General features: G+C 36.8%; 2 protein-coding genes across 2 annotated transcripts; both read right to left on the minus strand.

Moving 5' to 3' along the window:
• LOC129884378 (uncharacterized) lies at positions 1–3,515 on the minus strand. Its single transcript, XM_055958688.1, has 2 exons — positions 3,167–3,515; positions 1–473 (listed from the first exon to the last, which is right to left on the minus strand). Exons 1-2 carry the CDS (start codon positions 3,513–3,515, stop codon positions 1–3), a joined length of 822 nt encoding a protein of 273 aa, XP_055814663.1.
• Positions 3,516–10,260: 6,745 nt separating this feature from the next.
• LOC129887649 (THO complex subunit 7A-like) lies at positions 10,261–16,733 on the minus strand. Its single transcript, XM_055962821.1, has 4 exons — positions 16,625–16,733; positions 14,201–14,807; positions 11,430–11,567; positions 10,261–10,634 (listed from the first exon to the last, which is right to left on the minus strand). Exons 2-3 carry the CDS (start codon positions 14,792–14,794, stop codon positions 11,433–11,435), a joined length of 729 nt encoding a protein of 242 aa, XP_055818796.1. The 5' UTR covers positions 14,795–14,807; positions 16,625–16,733; the 3' UTR covers positions 10,261–10,634; positions 11,430–11,432.
• Between the last annotated feature and the right edge of the window lie 4,800 nt (positions 16,734–21,533).

Here is a 21,533-nt window from a genome sequence, read left to right on the forward strand (position 1 = left end):
CTAGCACTCCTCGCTCCAACCCCATGGCTTATTCTTCTTCAGTAGCTCGGTAAGTGAAGCGGCTTTGGCGGAGTAGGCACTTATGAACCTGCAGTAGTAGTTAGTAAGTCCAATAAAAGATCTAAGTTCGGTTACCTTTGTGGGCACCTCCCACTCCTTGATGGCCCGAACTTTTTCTTCGTCCATTCGTAATTCTCCCTGGCTAATAATATATCCCAACAAGTGCACTTCATATTGGTCGAACTCGCACTTCTCCCATTTGATGAAAAGCTCATTCTCGCATAAGACTTGAAACACTTTCATCAAATGCTCCACGTGCTCCTCCAAGGTATTGCTATAGATGATTATGTCATCCAAGTAGACTACCACTGTAACACCCCTCAAAAATTTTCCTAAGATTCGGGCCTTCTTTGCATACGTGTGGGGCCCCATCATATTTATTTCGAAGTATGTGCTTGAGTTGAGATGAGTCCCTGGTAAATATAAGAGCGTTGGAGGTGATGTGGGGTCATTGAGGGCCTCTAGGACCGAGCTAAGTCCAAAATATCCGTCGTGGCTAAGTTTAGGACGAATTCATGTAAGGGTCGACTTTTAACGACCCTATCTTTCGAAAGAAGTCAATCCGGGTGGCCCACGACCTATCAAACTAAAGGTCGTCGAGTCTTCTTTCCAACACCACCAAGAACGTAAATTTTGGAGTTTGGAGTCAAAAGATATGACGATCCGAAGACGAACTAGCACGATAGGGATTTCATTTTGGCCTGGGTTACAACTGCTGGGGAAATGGCCTTGGCGCTGTAAGGGCGCGACGCGCCACTATCGCGCTAGGAACATACCTCAGTAGTTTGATCCCTGGCGCGACGCGCCACTAAAAGTGTACAGGGTTTTTCAAGCCAAATTCCCAGAATTTAGGACAATAGGCTTAGCGGTGTAAGGGCGCGACGCGCCACTATCGCACCAGAAACATGCCTCAGTAGTTTGGTCCCTGGCGCGACGCGCCACTAAAAGTTGTGCAGGTTTTAGGCGTAATTGACCTTGGCGCTGTAAGGGCGCGACGCGCCACTATCGCGCCAAGGGCGTTTTTGCCTAATTTTCAGAAATTGAAGAAATGGCAATTTGGGAAATTTCCCAAATTTATATATACACAATCCTTGTGTATTTTGGGATCATTTTCTTCAGCCCCTCCCTCTCTCTAAAAAAGCCCTAGTTTCTCTCTCTACTCTTCTTCTCCACTTCTAACCAAAAGGGAGTCCAAGAAGCTTCAAGATTAGAGTCCTCTATTGAAGACCCAACCTCAAGGTTTTCTCCAAGTCTTCACTAGGGTATGTAAGGCTATCCAAAACATGGGCTAAGTCCACCCATGTGCCCTATTCTTGTTTTGAGGTTAGATGTCCATGAAAATGGAGTTTCTTGATATGGTCTAAGTTTAATGAGTTTTATCCCATATTTATTTGATTCTATATGCATTGATGTTGTTGATCTAAGAGGTTCCTAAAATGAGCCCTTATGTGAGTATGAGATAATGAAGAAATGAGTTGCTAAATATGTTTTATTGGTCTTCTTAATTATGTGGACTTGATAAAGTATACTATTTTCTTAAACATGTTGCTTATTATAAAAATGTCAATTTGAAGTCTTGAGGATGTGATGAGTCACAAGGATTTTCTCAAATGGATGGAGGTAATGATTGATTATATCTAGATGATGTTATATATGTGCATTTAAAACTTCCTTGAAGATGTGATTGGGATTGAGCATTGTGATTGAGATTTGATTGTGATAGAGTTGATGAGTTGACAAGGTTGTAACGAAACTTGTTGATATGAGTTGATTGAGTTGATTTGATGGAGTTTATGAGCATTGAGTCTTGGGAGGAGTATCAAGCACCGAATTGGGCTAGAGTATAGTCCATACTCGAACCCAATACCTGTGTTGCCAAACGTAGGGGGGATTGAACCGTTAAAGTCGGATGCTTCCCCGAGAGCTTTTGTCCTGACATTATAGGACCTGGTTGGATTGGATCCATGAGTGTTCGTCGTTCATGCCCTGGCAAGGTATGAACGGGTGTGGCAACGACGTTGTTTCGTTGTACCTTCACTGGCTCATAAGTGTTGGTTGTCGGTTAAGAGAAACTCCCAAATAGGTTTTGATAGTAATCTGAGTCAGATTGAGTTGAATTGTATATGATTGGTCCAGGCTAAATCATATCCTTGTTTGGACTTAGAACATTTGATTGAGTTGTAATTCCTTTTGAGTTGAGCTCCCGAGTTGATTTATTCTTCCTTGATGTTCGTTGTATTCGGCCATTTTACATACTCGTACATTCCATGTACTGACGCCATTTGGCCTGCATCATTTCATGATGCAGAGACAGGTACTAGAGATCATCAACCGGCGCTCCGTTAAAGATTCACTTACACTCCCAGCCAGTCGGTGAGTCCTCCTAGTTCCGGAGGATATTGGGCCTTCTTGTACAGTTTTGATTGTCTTTTCTTTATTTAGATTGTCGGTAGCCATGGGCTTGTCATTGGCACCTTTTAGACTTGCATAGAGGCTTCATAGACTGGAGTGTGGGAGGTCGAGCGGTCATCTTGAGGAGTCCTACTTTGATTATCTTCTTTGATTGTAAATGTTTGGCCTTCGGCCCTTATGGTATGAGAAGAATTCCTTTAATTGAGTTTTCCGCTAAGAGAATGTGCTTGAATGAATGAGTGACTGTACCAAGTGGTTTGCTCGGAGGTCAGAAATGGCCTTCGGGTGCCGGTTACATCTAGGGTACCCTCCCGGGGCATGACAACCACGAACTGATCCAAGTAGGGGTGGAATATCTTGTTCATTAGTGTGCAAAAGGTGGTGAGTGCATTGGTTAAGCCGAAGGGCATCACCAACCACTCGTAAGCTCCGTACCTCGTCATACATATTGTTTTCGGTTCATCTCCCTCCGCTATTCATACCTGGTAGTAGCCCTTTCTTAGATCTACCTTGGTGAAGTACTTGGCCTATCCAAGTCTATCAAATAAGTCGGCAATGAGCGGAATGGGATACTTGTTCTTTACGGTCACCTTATTGAGCGTCCGGTAGTCTATGCATAAGCGCAATGAGCCATTCTTCTTTTTTTGAAATAAAATTAGTGCGTCATAAGGTGCCTTAGATGGACGGATATGACTAGCATCGAAAAGCTCCTTCAACTGCTTTCTTATCTCCTCTAACTCAGGTGGAGCCATGCGGTATGACGGGTATGCAGGCGGCCTCGCTCCTGGCTCCATCTTGATCTTGTGGTCTACCTCACGCCTTAGAGATAGGTGTCTCGGCAACTCTTCGGGCATCATATCTTTATTTTCTTCAAGCACCTTCTCTATGCAAGGTGGCAATGCATCTTTAGCACCATTGTCTTCATCCGAGCTCGCAATGGTGGCTATGAACGTCGGCTCCCCCTTCTTTAGGCCCTTCACAAGCTGCATGACCGACAGGTAGGCTTGTCCTTCCTTCTTTGGCACTTTGACTAGAGGTACCATGTAGGGTCCCTCTTGCTCCATCACCAAGAATTGTTGGAGATAGGGATAGATCATTATGTAGCATCGTTGGAAGAATTCTGTTACACCCTAGAAAATATGTCTTACTATAGCTATAGATGGCTTAACCATGAGGTGAGGTGGAGCCCACATAATAAAATTTTTATAAAAATAACATATGATAATTTATATGAATAATATATGTGAAGTTAAACACAACTCAAAGAGGACCCTTGAGCCAAATCCAAGTGTAAGCCCTCCAAAAAGATATTTTTAAGTTACGTTTTTGGGCAATCTAACTTGGGGAGACCATAACGCCATAATGGTTCGGGAATTTGGGAAACCTTATAAAATAAAAGTTGTAGATAATTGGATTATCTTTCTAACCATAGGTTGTAGAAATTTATTCGATATCAGGATCAAGAGATATGACTGTTTTACTGAACAAAGGTGTTGGCTGCGAATTTTTAATTCTGAATTTTAAAATGGCTCGACCTGTTTGCAAATTTCCATCAGTATAAAAATATTAGTTGAGATTAGGAATTAATTAACCATGGTTGAATTATTAAATGGGAATTTGGGATTAATTAAGATGAATTAAGCTAATAGTGGGATGAAAAGTGGTCACATTGCCACATAGCCAATTTTGATTGGCCTATGTGTTAGTAGGGGACAAGTAGGCTTATTGGGCAGCCACTTGGTCTCCTTGTGGATTAAAAATCTGCAGCATATGTCTTCTTATTGACCAAAAGATCATCCAAAAATAATTTTCAATTCTAGAAGATTCAAGAAAGAGAGAGAAGCTCTCATCTTCTCCAAACTTTCTAAGCTTTTGAGAGAGAAAGAGGCTCGACCATGGCGGATCATGGAGAAGCTCCAAGCTTGGTAATTATTCAAGGTCATGGCAGTAAGAATGGAGTCCTTAGGGCAGCAAGAAATCCTAATATTTCATCCCTCAAATTTCAGCAAGTTAAGGAGCCAACTTGTCAAGATAAGAGTGGATCATTTTCTATACGTTTTTGGGTGAGTTTGGACGTTTAGTGAGTCTATAAATGTATGAAATCATATGTGTTGATGCTGAAGTGTTGGTGAGACGTTGGGGGCTATTTTGGTATGAAAATAATAAATTAATTTTATTTAGTATTTGATTGTTATAGATATGAAGTAAGTGATGAGAATAAAGGAAAGTAAATGGTTAAAGTTGAGGTTGAATTTGTTGTGGGTTGTTTTGGGTGTGTTATTGTTCTTGTTGATTGGAAGGATAAGGAGTTAAAATTTGTATTGTGTTGATTGAAACTAATGGACTGCCTTAATCCGAAAATGATAGAATTAGTTATAACTATTGTTGATGTTATTGTTGTGGTTGATTATATAACGGAGATGGAAGAATTTGATATTTTGAGTTGGAGTAGTAATTGATTGTGGGCTGTTGTAGGAGTTAAATGATGTTAATGTACTTTCCTTGCACATAAGAAGGTGATGTTGTGACCATGTGGCTGCTGCTATGGCTCACAAAAATTGGAAGAAAAGTTAAGACGACATAAGGTGTAAAATCGTATGTAGTCTCCTTGGTGTATTCACAAGTCGTCGCAAGGTTTTGAGTCTCCTTATGTTATTAATTAGGGGCTGTTTTGACATGTTATTGTTGTTCATGTTGAGCTTGGAAGATTAATAATAATTAAGGTTTTATGTTGCATTATATGTTGGTTGGGCTGTTTTAGGATTGCTTCGATAAAACGTCAAGACTACGGATCATTAAGGATAATTGGAAGATGTAGTAGTTGAATGTGGATTGGAATTATTGTTGAGTGTTATGAATGTGGGCTATCTTAACTTACCAATAATGCTATAATGAAGATATTAACTTGTGTTAAATGAAATTGAAAGCAAGAAAACCCCATGATTAGTGTTGGTATTAAAATGGACAGATTTGGAGTTGTTTGAATTAGATTGGGTTGATTGTCGTGTTGCTATTATTGTCATGAATTATGTGTTAAAAGTGAAGAGATTGTATATGTTAATGTTTGGGACATATTGGGGCTGTTCTAAACTAAAAATAATGGATGAACATCGATTAATGTGGTGGTCGTTATTGTTGCTTATTACAAAACGAAAATGAAAGCATACGACATGTCAAGTTAAAGTTGTAATTCATTTAAGGGCGGTTTATAGTGTGTGATTGTCTGTGTTAAATTGAAGTTATGATTATGCATTGTATGGTTGATTGTTGGGCTGTTATAGATCATTTTAATAAGGTGTGATGGTTGCAACTTATTAGAAGTAATTTGATGGCATCGTAGTCGTCATGTTGGTAATAAACGAAAGTTAAATGTTATGTGGGTTGCTTGGAGTATTTTTGAATATCGTCTTGGATTGCCTTGACATGGAATTTGAATGTGTGATTATTGATGTTTCTTGGTGGTTGTATGGCTGATTTGGGAAGTGGGGAAAGTGAGCAGTATAAGGGAGTTGTTGTCCAGAATTTTGTGTTTTGTAAACCCGTTTTTGGATGGAACTGTTGTTAGTAATTTTAGCATAACTCCTTGTGTAAAGCTCCGTTTTGAGTGATTAAAGATGTTCTGGAAAGCTATTTCATAGATCTAAAACTTTCATTTAGGCTCTAAAACCCAGCTTTGCTTTTATATACTCTAAAAATGGTGATAAATTTCAGGAAAGGTGTTGTCCAAATTTTCAGAAATGACCTACTAACGACGAAGTATGTTGTATGCCTTTCCATAGCCTAATCATAGTTCTTAACGTATTAATATAGGTTGAGATCCTATGAGGCAGCATATACATGTTGTGTGCATATAAATGCTAAAGGTATGTAAAGCCTATCCATTCTTTCTTTTGGCATGATCCATATGAAATCAATGGACGACGAATGTATAAATTTCAAAGAAACTCCTATTCTTAAAGACACTAGGATGGCTATTGTTCTTAATTCCTAGAAATTATATCATTATGTTTTGATACATGTGTATGATTCCAGCCGTCCTATTTTGGTATAATTCATATTTTGAGATAATTCATGCTTTGTATAATTCATAATGGCAATCGAAGGTTACTTGAAATAACTATTGTCTTTATTTTTAAATGATGGTTTATTTTAATTATTCTTTTGAGTCCCAAATGATGATTTAAATGCATATGGTTTCTCACTACTCTGCTCGTGCATGCCTTAATGTATTTTTCACCGAGTCCCGGGCAGGGTATGTATTCGTGCACAGTTTCACTGCATTATTCACCGAGTCCCTCACTAAAGGGCCGGGTACGATATATATATATATATATATATATATATATATATATGATGATATGATATGATAACATGGTGATATGATGATGGTGTCGAGATCCATGATGGGCTGAATATGATATACATGTATATGACAGATTCATCGAGTCCATAATGGGCCGGATATGATATAGGATATGATCATGCATAATTTTATTTCATAAGGCACAAGTACATTAATTTCTTGATTATCGGTATTATACTTGTCTCCTGATTGCCTATTTCAAATGTGATCTCACTTATGGTATTTTATGCTTTATATACTCAGTACATATGTCGTACTGACCCCCTCTCTTCGGAGGGCTACGTTTCATGCCCGCAGGTACAAATATTAATTTTGGGAATCCGCCAGCTTAGGATTTCCACTCAGCTATTTTGAAAGTGCTCTATTTTCTCGAAGCCTAGAATTTTGATATAGATATTTTGATGTATATATTTATTTATCCATGGTTATGGCGGGGTCCTGTTCCGTTATATATTACTGTTGATATTCTTAGAGGTCTGTAGACATATATGTGGGTGGTATATAGATGTTTTCCAGTTGTACTAGTATGACTTATATTTTGGAACGTTCCTATTCATAGTGGCAGCCTTGTCGGCTTGTATATATACATGTATATTTTAGAATGTGATGTACAGTGGCAGCCTTGTCGGCTTATGTACTATGTTATCATTTAATGATTGTGACTTTTCAGGAGACAAGTGGTTTTCATATATATATATATATATATATATATGACAGTTTTGAGGCGATGTTCTGCCCGTATAAGTTCCCTATCAAGTTTAGTTGCTGATTGATTATAGATGACAAGTGTATGTACGAGTGTCCAGTTCGAACACTAGTCACAGCCCTCGGGGTTGGGTCATGACAAATTCCTGCCCAAGTATTATATCAAAAATATCTAAGAGGGTGACAGTGAAGCTGTCTTACCTTGACACTTGCCCAATGTGATGTCTACTCCATGAGCGACTCCACACATGAGAGTCAGTGGGGCATTGACCATCTTCAAGCGGGTGTTGTTTGGCCCATAACTTAGCCCCAACCTTGTTGCCGCCGTCTTGTTCATGATATTGGCTTCTGCTCTAGAGTCCACCATGGTACGAGCTGGTCGTCCGTTGATGGATATGTCAACATACTGTGCAGAGTAATCTCTCACCTTCTCAGCTTGCTTCGCGATGGCTCCGCATAGCCCGATCATGCCTAGATGGGTCGTGCCCAAACTCTGCCCTTGGTCCACTTTCTTGTCCTTTCGCTCCCGCATTATGGCACCAAGGTTCTTCATCTCCGGGCACGTAGCATAGCCGTGAGGACCTCCACATATATAACAGTCGCTTCCCTTCGTGGTCTGCTCCTTCTTCTCGGCATAGCCCTGTCGTCCGAACTTTCTGCCGTCGGACTTATTGGCATCATGGCTCTTGGTGGGAGGGTGTTTCTCCTTGCCCTTGTTATGATCTCCCCCACATTTGGCATGACTACTCCTTGTTTCTTTGCCCTTGATCCTGTCATGCCTAAAGTCCGTCAGGGCTTCAGCTTAGGTGATTGCCTCATCGATGGTGCTGACTTGGCGATGCTCCAACTCCGTCTTGGCCCAACTTTGCAGCCCATCCATGAAGTGGAAGAGCATGTCTTCATCCGTGAGATTGGGGATTTGAAGCGTAAGGGTAGTCAACTCCTTCACATAGGACCGTATGCTACCTGTTTGCTTCAATTCTCGAAACTTGCATTTGGCCTCATAGATGACATTGTTGGGGGAGAAGGTCTTCTTAAACTCATCCCGAAACTGCTCCCAGGTGTTGATAGTGCATAGACCCTTCCCGATCTCGGACTCCTTGCGCTTCCACCACAACATGTCCATCTCCGAAAGATATAGCACGGCTGTGTTGATTCTCGTCTCGTCATTCTTCACTTTGTTACACTTGAAGTAATTCTCCAAGTGCCAAAGGAAGTTTTCCACTTCTTATGCATCACGGGCACCTTTGAACATAGGTGGCTTGGGAGCCTCAATCTTGGCCTTCTGTCCGCGCTGGATTTTACGCATCTCCTCGCTTTTATGTCTCCCTTGAGTGCTGCCATCTCGGCCTTCATAGTCTCTATCGTGCTTAGCGCGTCCATGAGCCGACACTCCAAGGAAGTGATCATCTCCTTCATCTCGTACTCGGCCGCGTTGCGCACGTCCAACTCCTTTTGGATGTTGTCATTCTTCTCAATGGTGAATTCCTTTAGAGTCTTGAACTTGTCGTCAAACTTGTTCAAGCGCTTGCCCAATATCTCTACAGCCTGCCGGGCAGCATCCACCATTGCGATCTAATCCATGCCGGGCGTAACATCCACGGGCTCCTCACCTCGCTCATCGTCAGTTACCTCGGTGGCCGAGGGTGAGTAGGATGTTAGGGCCTCACTTGGTGTAGGCTCGAGCGGTACCTCCTCATTTCTCTTAGAGTTCTTCTTTCCCCTGCGGTGCTTCTTTCCAACATCTTGCTTGACGCTGGTGGCGGTAGTGGCGGTGATGTCTCCCTCACTTGCCATTTCCCTTAATAGAACCTTGCTCTGATACCACGTTGTCATGGACTTAGACTTCAACTAAGACCTCCATGCGGCACTTGACAACTTACTCACGAATCTTTCACGATCTTGCAAGCTCAAGTAAGCCTTTGAGACTAGATCGCTAAGAAAACGCTAGATTGTAAGAAAGACAAGAGAACTTTTATGAAGAAGACTTTATATTACTTGAAAGAATGCATGATTTCAGGATGGTTTGTTACAAATGAATACCCCCTCTATGTATACTACTCCTAAGAGGCTTAAATGTAAATAAAAATTGTTATACAAGTCATTTCATATTTACAAAGAAGTCCTTACTCTAGAATTCTCTACACACAAGGACCTATTTTGACCATGAGAGTAATTTACTTTTTCTTTTAGAATAAATTTTTATTTTATTTTAAAATCAATATTTGGTAGAAAAATTTCCTAATCTAACTCCGAGTTGGATTCAAAATTTGAGAAAGTGCTCCAAATCTGTTCTCCAACTTTATCTTCATAAATTTCAAATAAAATGCATTCTTCTCTCCTTCGCTAACTGTATAATCGAATAAAACTCCATTTTCAACTTCATAAATTCTAAAAAAATGAAAATATTTGAAATCTATGTATAGTAGCTGAATAAGTGGACAATTTTCTAAACGATAAAGAATGGAGATCAAAAACTGCTTTAAGTAATCTATAACATTTTATGATTGTACTAATTACAACAACATACTCATTGTAATCCCACAAGTGAAGGTAAAGAGACTGTTTCTGATAGACCTTTGGCTAGTTATGACTAATTCTATATATTTAAGTGAAGTGAATTGGATAATTAAACTACTAAACTGAATGCCATCTCAATCAAAGAAAAAAAAACAGAATGATCCATCAAGAATAAAGAAAGTGAGATGCAATGGTTCATGTTTTCCATCAGTAGTTACTCCACCTTCCATTCTAGCCACACCAATTTGTGCCTGTCAAACTCAAGATGGCACAATAAAAAAAGACTGTCATATTGAACATTTCTACAACCAGAAACTAATCCAAGTCCCATTGTTAAATAGCATAATGAAAAGCTATTACATCATCAAAATAAAAATAAGAGAAATGAATGCCCTTAAAAAATAAGAGAAATGAATGCCCTTAAAGAGGGTGTTTACGCTATGCCTCGAAAAAGCCAGGGGCTTGGAAATTTTTTTCCAAGCCAAAGGATGCTTGCTAAATACTAAAATACAACAATTGGAAGGAAATTTCTGTCATATGACAAAGGCTTGTCCTTACTCCTTAGTATGACCAACTGCATAAATGAAGAATGAAGTGATTAAACAGAGATAAAGAAAGACAATAAATGTTCTGTATCAATAATCTTAAAAGATGTTTAACATTTTTAGTATGTAGTGCATGTAGGGTAAAGGGAAGTCTAAGATGCCAGAAGATAACACAAAAAGCTACATGTGCAGCACAATTTGATGTGCTATTTCTCATGCTCAATTTTAAGAAAGGTTTCACATCCCCTCGACCCTACCGAACATGATTGGTGCAGCCTGCTGGATTATTGCCTTCAACATCATTGTAAAATAGTGAATAATATCCCTTCAGGACAAGGTTGTGACCTGGGGACAGCACCAAATCAAAATGAAGCCAACTTATTCTATACTTCCAAGGATAGAGCTCAGATTGCCCACAGTTGTCAACTTGACTCTGACCAATATTGAAAGGTTAAACTGTGTAGAACTCATATGAATGCTGAGATGTAAATTCCCTAATATAAAGTAAGTTGTACGTCTGCGTACACTCTACCCTCCCCAGACCCCACTTTGTGGGATTCCACTGGGTATGTTGTTGCAAAGTAAGTTGTGCATCATACAAAAGCTACAGAGCTTAAAGACTTGACTTCGAATATTAGGTACTATTGCAAGTTTTTGTAGGATTGCTGTGTTTAAGCTTGTCAAGGTCATTAGGTAAATATTCTTTACATGTTTATAAATGTAAAAGCAAATTTAACCAACATTCACCATCTTTTGCGACAGATGCTACAGTTAGATGATGCATAAAGAGCAAACTTATAACTACGGAATCTAGGTGCACTCACTTGCTAATCCACAGCCATTGCTTCCGGACCCCCACTAGCATCCTCCACCCCGCTCTTATTATGATCATCAACTGCATTCCTCAACTCTTCCACCAAGCTCCTCTGTTCTTCTTCTATTGTGTTCTGCAACTCATCAACCTAAGGAAAAAGTTTGAACATCAGCAAATAGATCCATAATCACTAATCAACGTGTTCTCAAGATACAGATAATATATTACGCACTGACAAGAATGTATTTATCTACCTATCTACAAACATGGAAAATTTCACATGGATCCTTTACAATAGTGATCCTGTCATCTGTTTATTACACATCAGTTGCTTTTCATGGGTGTTAAAAAAGTTAGATTGGCACTTTACTTGTAGTAATTGGAAGTTGCACAAGGTGACAACTGACAATAAACTAGAGAATAATTGAATGTACATAAATCAGTGAAAGCACAAAATGCGAATTAGTATACTATGACCATCATACTGTGGAAGATAAAGGAACGGGAAAAGAAGGGCCAAAACTAATTTTAGCATAGCCCTACACAGTAATGGAGCAGCTCAAGATTTGAGATGTTTAAAGCCCCCTAAAGATACTGCAAGTAAATGATCAATAAGGGGTGTCATTAACATTATGGTCCTTCTAACCTTTACTTGTTGCATATACCTTCTAATCATTAGACACTGAGCTTGTTAATCTTAAGAATGGAGGTTCACAATGAAAACTGAAGGCATAGATGGGAAAATAAGAATCTTGCCAATGGCCCAATTGAGGCCTTGACCTAGTGCTATGGTTCAGACTTCAATACTTGGGAGCGTTAGGCCTTGGCCCACTAAAATTTATGGGCCACAAACTCTCAAATGTCTCTAAGACATAAATTCCCCAAGATAGGGGTAACTCATTTTTGAATTTTTACTTAACTTTTTAGCGCTACGATTATCAGGCTCACAAGGGCTCTATGATTATCAGGCTCACAAGGGAAACATACTCAACTTTAACAGGAAAGTTATTCTACCAAATGCCACAGTACAACAACTCATTTCAATGATGAACTAGTTAGGTCGGTATATGAATCCTCACTCTCCACTTTGCTCCATTTAGACACTTCTCATTCTAAGATTCAACAAATTAGCTTCTCTAGAACTAGAAGTTCTCTACATCTTATATTGATCATACAAATGCCATAACAAGATCAAAATGACTCCTAGCAAATATTAGACTGATATGAGCACACCAACAAGACTAAACCTTAATCTCAACTAGTTGGTATAAACAATATGTATCCTCCTCTTCTATTGTATTTTATTTTCCGCTAATTCTACATGTTTTAAAAGATTATAAATCTTCTAATATAACTTTCTCCCATGTGATTATTAGTCTACTCCGTTCTCTTTTAACACCTATAGTCGATCTCTATAGAGCACGTCCAAACCATCTTCAGCGACCTTCTACTTTTGTCCTCTATGTGTGCTACTTGCACTTTTTTTTGAGTGTAATCCACAAAGTTGAGATTCAACGAACCAATTTCTTCTCGTTTGGATCGTGTTGTAAGTCATTGTTTGAAGCGAACATTTCTCTAAAACACATGGGTTCACCCATGAAACAACAACCCTTCGCTTTAAATCAATGGATGGCTTTTAACAACAGTAGTTACAGGAAACTCTTTTACACTTCAATAAGTAAACTTAAAAATCATTCTCTAAGCAATTTATAGTATGCAAGACCATAATGTTGGCAAGTTTCTGTAAGAGGCAAAGCAGAATAAGATGCATTTTTTTTGTAAGTCTTGCTTAACTGTCAAGAAACTACACATACAAGACAAAAAACAAAAGGAAACAAAAAAATTAAGTATTTTCTCTTCCATTTACTAATTCTGGCAGCAAGAATCAGCAAGGAGGCTCTAAGTTATTTCTTCTAATGTTGTAGTTCTTTTGAAGAATAAAACCCTTCATCAACACTCAGATCATTAACATTGAAATGTTAAGGAAATAACATTTAAAACAGGAAATTCAGCAAAGTCACTTCAGAATTGTTAACAACAGAAAAATACTCAACGTCAAGTTCCCTAGTCGGACTTATATATCACTTAACATCTTTGAGATATACTAATATTTTTGAGAAAGGTAACATTTACTTCTATATATCCACAGGTATACTACATCAATGTGTAGTCCCCCTCCAAAAAGTTTTACTAACATCAGTATACTAATATTGATGACTTAAATAGATAGAGAAATGCAATTATCAATAAAAAAGAAAGGAAGTTTGATTGCCTAGAATTACAAGGCAATGTTGAGAAAAAATGGCTAAATCTCAGATAATTTCAAAAATGATGCTTAATAATCGACCAGTACTACTAGAAGTGAACAAAAGAGAACTTTGAGAAACCTGGCATTTTCACCTGCCGATGATGATCACTTCTTTCATATGAATTCACCAGAGTTTCACCATCGATTTTATTAAAATTAGAGAGTTGACATTAATACCAAAAAAAAAACGCAGTCAAAGCCAAGAGGAAAAGTCAGGTAAAGAGAGTGGTCTTTTCCCGATTTTACAGATTTAAAGTACATAAAGGAAGTATGCAAAATGTGAATACCAAAGTGAAAAGCTTATTGAAGGAGAACTATCCTGTATTTATCTATAGAAGTTGTAGACCTGTCACTCATCAGTGCATTATGTCGGTTCTCTTTCTAGCTACCATAATTCAATAGAAGCAATTAAGAATTTCCAACTAGAACTCCCTGCAGCAATCAGGAGACGGACTTTATAGAAGCATACGTACCACGTGCAATAGAAGCGCAAATTGCTTTTTACGAAGCTCCAACGTTCTTGAACTAGTAGTATTCTCTGCCCCCAACATTGCTATCTCTTTCTCAAGCTCTGTAATAACCTTCTGAGTTTCAGATCTTGGAGGCTGCATAGAAACCAACTTCCTGATCGACTCACACTCTTCTTTGTGCTTCCTCTCTAGCTTGCTTTCTTCAAGTTGCCTCTTGAGATCTTCAATATCGGCCTGAGCTTGTATAATTTGCCCATTTATCTCATCTTTTAGGTCATTGAAGTTCTCCTTCTCTCTAAGGTTTGCATCTATGACTGCTTTGCTCTTTAGGAGCGGAATCTCAAACGTATTTAGCTCTTGCAAGAAAGCTTTGGCAAGTCTTTCACAGTCACCATAGTTATCATCTTCCTTCTCTACCTCCGAAGCAAAAGCAGTAAACTTTTTCTGAAGTTTCTTCAACGGCGGTTCACCTCTAGTGGTTGTTGTGCGAGTGAGAAGCCTATGCTTAATAATTAAATCATCTTCAAGCGGCCCAAAAGCATAATTTGCAGCCACTGTCTCCCCCTTCCCAGCAACTCTTCTGCCTTTCGCCAACATTTATTTTCCTATCCTGAAAGAAAAACCATCTTGAAGGATCAGCATCCGATGGTATACAAATAATCATGGATAAACTTGACAGCTCTGAAGAGATTAACACCACAAATACATAGACAGCAAGATCGATACAGAAATTTTCCGTAAACATTATTTGATCAACTATGCCTTGATTCCAAACTAGTTGTAGTAGGTTATATGAATCCCTTGCATAAAATGTTTAGAAATTTCATCTCATTATCACTACTTTTACATCGGCCCTCAACTTGCTGCCACCTTCTTCCTTCATTTAGGCTAGGACCCAAACATAGGCAGAGTTTCTCACTAAATTTTGCCAGACCAAAAGCAAGCTATCATCATTGATGAATTGGATATATCAGAAAAGCAAAAAAAAAAAAGGAAGGAAGGAAGGAAGATGAGATTTATCATTTTTGGTAGCAGACTTGAAGAGTACAATCCCTTTTTTTCTTTTCAGGAGGTAACTTGAGGAATCTGGATCTCCCACACAGTTAATTCCCAGAAAGCATCGATACAAATTAAAAGATATAAGAATTAGAAAAGGACAATCAGACAAACGGAGTGAAAATTTTACCAGACCAATGGAGGACTGACAGATTATACCAAGACACCAAACAATTTGGAAGAATGAGATAAAGCAGGCAATTTTGGCAAAAAATAAATGACAGTAACTATTAGTGTGTTTGCTACGATGAAAAGTGTTCTCATTTAAAATGTCTTCCTTGATGAAATCATTTTCAACTGCTTGGTTGTCTTGAAATCTGGAAAATATATTCTTCTAGGACACCATTTTCCAAAAAAAAGGAGAAAACAACTTACGTTGGTTACTAGTAGAAGTCATTTTCCTTTATTAACATCTCAACCCTTACTTGATTTCATTTGATTTATAGGACAATTAGACATTGATGTCAGTCTTCAAAACTCTAATATACCCCAAAACTCCACCATAACACCCTATACTCTATTCTCCACCTTACACAATTATCATACCTTGCCTACTTCTATATCCAACCAAATACTAGAAAATGACCCTTACATACAAGGTTTTAAAAGACACAACCTTTTTCATGGAAAATCTATACCACATCGCATCCTAGCAAGGAAAAATCAGAGAAATTCATAACTCATACAGAACAAAGAACAACATCATACCCAGTATAGTCCCACAAGTGGGATCTTGGGGTGGGTGGGGTGTACGCAGTCCTTACCCCTACCTTTATCGAGTAGAGAAAACTACAAAATCACAAGAATAATCTGGAACAAAATAGAGAGCCATTTACAATCGGAGCCACCCTTGTTGCTGCCTTTTGCTACAAATTACAGTTGCAAACAACAAACTCAAAAAGGAAATAGAAAGATCAAGAAGTTCAAACAGAAATGGCAGCATTAGACGCCTTTTTCCGCTTGCAAACAACAAATCAATCAATCAATCAACTGTATCTCGGAAGCCCAAACTAGTTGGAATAAGCTATATAAATCCTCTATAATCATTTTGCTCCATTTCAATCACTAGCTAGTTAATGCCCCTCAATGTAACAAGTAGGTACAGAAGCTGCCTTTGGCTAGCAAATTACAGTTGCAAACAACAAAAATCAAGAGGTAATAGAGAACTGAATCAATCAAAATTATGAGCATAAGATGCCTTTTTTTTTGTTCTCTTGCAAACAACAAATCAATAAATCAACTGTATCTCGGAATCTCAAACTAGTTGGAGTCGACTATATGTTACCTCCATAACCATTTCGCTCTAATCGACATGAGAGATAGATAGATAGATAGATAGATAGAGAGAGAGAGAGAGAGAGGTAGACATACTTGAAGTTCGAAGTGCGAGATAGATAGACTCCGGTGCCGGCGAAACCTCCGATCTTCACCGGCGAGAAGCCTTCTCGCTGTTCTGACGATTAAAGGCGAAGCTCAGGGGTTTTGCTTTCATACTATTAATATTTTCGACATTTTAAGGGCAAATTTGTCCATGAAATTTTTGAAATTTGAAAAAACAAATGTAATTTTTGTTTGTAAAGTGAAAATAATATTTAAAATTTGAGGTTGCATTTGAATAACGAATATAAATTGGAGTTATTTTTTTAATTTTTCTAATTGATTTGGAGCAAAAATAACTTTTTTGGTATTTTCTGAATTCTAAAATTCAATTTCAAAATTTTTCAATTTTTTATGATCAAACATGATTTTCAAAATTCAACTCTAAAAGGAAAAAGTAAAAAGCATTCATGATCAAACAATCGCTAAATATGATACGGTCAAATCTCTCCATAGTGACAATGTTAGTCTAAATATTTCATGATTGCTATGCTATAACAAGGTGTTGTTATATAAGCATCGTGACATTTGACGTTTAAACCTTATTTAGTTGTTACAAACAAAAGTAAGAAAAATATTAGTTTAATAATTTTGCATACGAAGAAGTAGGAACGTATTTGTTAACTAATTTAACCAAAATAATAAAAATAGTATGAATGGAAGGAAAAATTCGATAGCTTTTTCTTGTGAATTTATGGTCATAAATGACGAGTACCATTTAATAAATAAAAAATCTTAAATATTCATACTTGAAATTTACTATATGCATAGTATCAATATAATTACCATAAATATATTAATATATATTTCTTGTAAAATAATATCATACATTATTTGAGTATGACTATTATAAAATGACAATTTTATAAATAGCGTACCAATATAATGAATGTCATTATTACTATAGATAAATAGTTATAATAAAAAAAAAGTAAAATATAACACAAAAATCAATTCTAGAAAAAATCAAGCCATATGATAAAATGCCATTATAGGAGGCGCTGTTATAAAAAGATTTGACTATATTATTAATTGCTCGATAGAATTTCTCTCTTTCCGCAAAATGTAAAACTACTTTTTTCACCAATGTTAATAAGAGAATCTTCTAGCAAAAAAATCATTACATCTTGTAGATCATGAAAGGGAAAGAAGAAAGACACATAAAAAAGATTTCATTATTTGGAAATTTGCCAGTTTCAAAAAAAAAAATCATTTTCAAAAGGGCACAAAGGGCTAAAAATACTTCAAAATATGAGAAATAAAATAAAAAGTAAAGCATCAAATTTACCTCTGAAATATGTGAAAGGCTTAAAGTTATTCTCTAGTTACAAAAAATAATCTTACCAACATGGGTTGTAATGCAGTAAGACTACTTCACCCTTAATCAGAGGTCTCGGATTTAAACCCTAAATATGGAGAAAATTATGTTCATCTCCAAACGGATGCGATCTGAATTTAATCGGAGCCCCAATGCGGACTCCGGACATTGGTGGGAAACCAAAAAAAAAAGTCTTTTAGCCTATTTTTACCTAAAATTTATAGAAAAAATGAACTATAACAGTTACAACAACTAAAATTTCTGCCCTGAAGACCATGCAAACTTGGATGGTAGATGGTAAAATGTATCATAACAAATGAAAAAACTAGCAAAATCGCTGCTTGTCATGGCTGTTAAATTTTGTTGAACGCGACAATGTCACAACTCTGCACGTATTCATTGCAAGGGTCGACAATTAGACGTTCTACAATGAGATCATCCACTGAGACAAGGTCATCCACGATGGTAAGCATGATCAGTGCAGTTTCTTAATCCCATAGCCAACAGGAACCAATTTGGCTGCAGCAGAAAGAGAAAACAAGTTGTCAACAAACTAGTGGGAAACATTGTGTAGCTATAATTTAATCATAAGAGGGGTACATATTAGAAATAAGAACTCATACATGCTCCCCCTAAAATCCCTTCAATCTGAACATTGCGAACAGCCTCTTCTAGTTTCTACGTGTCAATCTCATCATCCCAAGGTTCAACATCCATAAGAACGGATGATTCCACCTGGAAAAGTCGCAAGAACTAAGAACATAGCAGAACAAAAGACCCTCATTGTTTGAGCGTAGGTGGCTCTTCCTGTTTTTACTTCAGTAAACTTATTGAAATCAATTTCCATGTAAAAATGGAATATATATATATATATATATATATATATATATATATCTTTTTCAGTTTTTATTGTTCTTTTGCTGTTGAGAATTTGTTGTATTAACGAAGAAGGGAAGGGGTCATGGGATATTATAGGAAGGGCACATTTTTTGAAGTATTTTTAGCAAAAAATTGGAGACCTCATTTCAATATGAGGGAATACCCAGTAATCACTGAAGAAGAGAATCATAGCCAAGTTTGTGGCACTTATACCAAAGAAGTGGGAGCTGTGGAATTAATGAGTTTAGGCCTATCAGTTTGATTGGTAATGTATACAAAATCACAACCAAGTTGGTAGCTAAGAGGTCGAAGAAGGTGATCCACATACTTGTTGATGGACACCAAATGGCTTTTATAAGGGGAAGACATATCACGGATGCTAAAAGTTGGAATTGTGGGAAAATTTCACCATTAAAGGATGTTAAAGTTTTAAAACTTTGAAAATATTTTAAGTGTGTCTTGTTGGATTAGGTTGAATTCGAGCTTAAAAGATATTAAATTTTGATATCTAGCTCGGATGGATGCTACTATTGAAATTTGAGATGATTTCTTGAAAAATTGAAGAAATTAGAAATTTGGATTTTTGGTGTTCTTCATGTGTTCTTGGTATTTTTGAAGAAGAAGAAGCAAAAAAAGTATATTTGATTCAAAACTTCAATAGAAAAGTGTTAAAAGTTGTTTACGTGGTTTTGTAAAATCGAAGTTAAAAAATAATAGTATAAATGAGTCTTTTCTCAAACGGCAATGACATGGATGAGCCAAACTTTTAATGGAGGGCATAAATGAATCTTTTTTCAAAGTTCGATGGAAAATTTTAACCTTTTCCCAATAATAAGGGCAGCCCGGTGCACTAAGGCTCCCGCTATGCGCAGGGTCCGGGGAAGGGTCTGACCACAAGGGTCTATTGTACGCAGTCTTACCTTGTATTTCTGCCAGAGGCTGTTTCCCAATAATAAATAAAGACAAAATAAAATGAAAATATTAAGATAACGACATGATCACACCAATCGATCATAACACAAAATGAGATTTTTCGTTGTTACCTAACGGTGGATTTAAACGATATGATACAATAAAATTTAGGTAACAATCAAAACAAACATTGTATTTAAACTAATAATACAATACAATCGACAACCATCCAAAGAAGGTGTAAGGAATCGTTAGGTATGTTTTACAAGAATAATGCTAAATAGATTGTATTAGTTATGTTTGCATTATTTTGTCCAAAAAAAAATAATTTTGTTAAAAAAGCTATGCTTGCATTAATTATGCAAAGATTATTTCTTACGCATTGTTTAATTTGGTGTATATTAAAAATAGCATGCATTGCCTTTAAAATATTTATTTACAAAAATATTCTCCACAAATATGGTGGAAAAAATATAAAAAAAATAAAAATTGAGGGGCATTTGGGTCTTTAAGCATGCTAATGCATGTATTAAATCTCATTGTGTTACTAATACAATGAATTTTCATGCATTAGTAATACACTTCTCAATATATACAATAGAGTGTATAACTAATACAAGCATTAGTATACATAGGCTCAAAAAGTATATCAAACAAGGTACTACTAATATACAAAGTTAATGCATGCATTATTTTTTTCTAATCGACCCCTAATTTTACGAGATATTTGTTAGCACTCACCAACAACACGTATCAAAGTAACTATGTCCACCAAGGTTTGAACAGATTGAAAGAAAGAATCACCTAGTATTTATTTTATTAATGCGGTATATGAGTCTATTTTCGTTCAGTCGACTATTTTCACGAGATACCTATTACCTTCCATTACAATAGTTACTAGCTAACTCTATCTACCAAAGTTAAAATAGATGAAAAGAATCGCTTAGTTTTTTTTTGTCTTTCATGGAATTTGAAGGATATCTTTTTTGTAATAATAATTCAGGCGGTTCGTTTTGATCGATTTTTAGAATTATTTTTACACCCTTAACTCAATTAAATGAATTGAAGTACGCAAATACGAGTTGGGTGTATGTATTATGTTGTAATTGAGGAACCTTTTTTGAACTCGAAAACAATATATCATGGAGATTTTTTTTTCTCTAAGACAGAAATTATTTATTTTTCGAGTTTATTGATTTTTTTTTTCTTTTTCTAGTCATACATACGCATACTCATATTTCATAAAACTAAATAAAATCAAAAATAAATGTCTTGGAACTCAAACACAATGGTAAGGTGAGATTTTTTGATAAAAATTGCATAGTTAAAATGATATGTATTTGTTTTTTGGACATTTAAGTATAGTGTGTATATATTATGTAAATTAAACACAATTCATAAATGACAAGAAAATTACATTGTTAAAAATATATTGAATTAACTAGATGACTGGTTGATAACTCGATATGTACCTAAGTCATCAATAAAGTATGCGACCCACTCGTGAATAGACAAGGCATGACTTGATAACTCGAATTCACAACTTGTGCCCAAGCCATTAAAAAAAAAGTTTGAATTTCTACGGATGTCAACTCGAAATATTTGATCTCAAGAGCATTTCCATCTAAAATATTACTATTGTTTGGATACAACCAAAAAACTTCCGATATCTATTAATACCTTTTCTACCCCCTCTTGCCGCTCGATCTTCTTGGACGAGAGAAGGGCCACATCACGCGTTGTGATCTTACCACTAGATCAACGCCGTCGTTTTGGAGAAAAAAAATTGCAAAT

This window comes from Solanum dulcamara, chromosome 4, assembly GCF_947179165.1.
Source record: "Solanum dulcamara chromosome 4, daSolDulc1.2, whole genome shotgun sequence".
NCBI lineage: Eukaryota > Viridiplantae > Streptophyta > Magnoliopsida > Solanales > Solanaceae > Solanum > Solanum dulcamara.